General features: G+C 40.6%; 1 protein-coding gene across 1 annotated transcript in view; it reads left to right on the forward strand.

The window, feature by feature from the left end:
* The window catches only part of tyw1 (tRNA-yW synthesizing protein 1 homolog (S. cerevisiae)), a gene marked incomplete in the record, with an annotated part of 61867 nt that overhangs the window by 59642 nt on the left and 709 nt on the right, over positions 1 to 1516 (forward strand). The window contains 1 exon segment of the mRNA XM_037677948.1: positions 527 to 704. Within this exon segment, the coding sequence (XP_037533876.1) occupies positions 527 to 704 (178 nt within the window).

Genomic DNA, 1516 nt, shown 5'->3' on the forward strand with positions numbered 1-1516 from the left:
GAAACCTTTAGAAAGTAACTAGATATTCATGTCCAATGATGAAAATGGCTACACATGAGTCAGTTTCCCAGATACTGAGCTAAAGTTTGGTGTGGTAGTAGCTGAGAGTCACATACTTTGAGAGTGAGAGCCTGCGATATCACATGACTTTGCATGTAAAGTTATTTTCAATGTTTTAGTCAAAATGGCTACGACATAAGATGATCTAAGTTGATAACTTTGGTATGAAGGGCGGCAGGATGCATGCATCCCTTCAGGGAATGCTGTATTTTAATTTATTGTTTATTTTTAGTGCAAACGTCTTTGTTCACCTTCAGTGTCATTAAACTTGTCTGTACTGGCAGTCTAATGGTCTGTCACATAAAATGTGGTTTTACATTAGTTATTTGTAGCTGAAACAGAATATTTATTAGCCCTCAGACATGATACGTTTTGTCAGTGTGATCTTGGAAAAAGACTTTGATTGAGTTTGGTGTATTGGCTGTAAATTTATTACCTACTCAGCTGCTGACCTCCCCCCCTCCAGGTGTCCCTGGAGTCAAACCCGATCGGTACGAGGAGGGTTTGGCAGTGAAACACTGTGCCCTCTCCCTGGTGGGAGAGCCAATCATGTATCCTGAAATCAACGCCTTCATTCGCCTCCTCCACCTCCATCACATCTCCAGTTTCCTCGTCACCAACGCTCAGTTCCCCGAGGAAATCAGGTACGTACGCGTCCTGTTACTGCGGCCTCCAAGCCGTTTTCTCCTTCTGTGGTTTGTCCTCACTCTAATGAAACGTCAGAATATTTACCAGCAGATGGACGATATATATATTTTCAATAAAATAATTTTAATGGACCTGTAGTGTGTTTTGCAGTTTGGATGTTTTGATGTATCTTTGCAGATTCTGCGTGACCCAATGGTAACAGAACACCTCCTCTGAAAAAAGTTATACTGTGTAAAATACAAACAAAAAGAGTGCAAAGATGTGCAAATCTCTTATACTTGTATTTTATTCACAGTAGAACATGGTAAACATGTTAGGGTCATGTTTGTTACTGTGAAGCCTCTCTTCTTTTAACAACCGTCTAAGACCTGGGTGACTAGTAGAGCCGGACTGATATATCGTTAGGGCTGATGTTTTAGACCAATATAGGTGTTTGGGAACATATCGGTATCGGTGATAATTGACCCATTATGCACCGATGTAAACACTTCTAATATTCATCCCTAACATGCTGAGAACGAGCCGTGTCCTGACTTGCAAATGACATCATTGTTCAATGTATCCAGCAGAGGGAGCATGAAGACAACTTTCAAGTCATGGCCGTTCACTTTAACTTTCACTTTCAGCACAGCTGAAGCAGGGAGCAATACTGTGTAGTGTATTTCACTGAACCGATCATGGTAAGTTTATTATAACTGATCTGTAAAATTAAAAAAATCAACAATAACAAAATTATCTTCAATCCTCCAACCCGCTTGTTATTAGCTACATGTCTCTCAAGTTAGGGGGCCAAGATGGGGTAGAGGCA

This window comes from Nematolebias whitei, chromosome 6, assembly GCF_014905685.2.
Source record: "Nematolebias whitei isolate Nwh7 chromosome 6, NemWhi1, whole genome shotgun sequence".
Taxonomy (NCBI): Eukaryota; Metazoa; Chordata; class Actinopteri; order Cyprinodontiformes; family Rivulidae; genus Nematolebias; species Nematolebias whitei.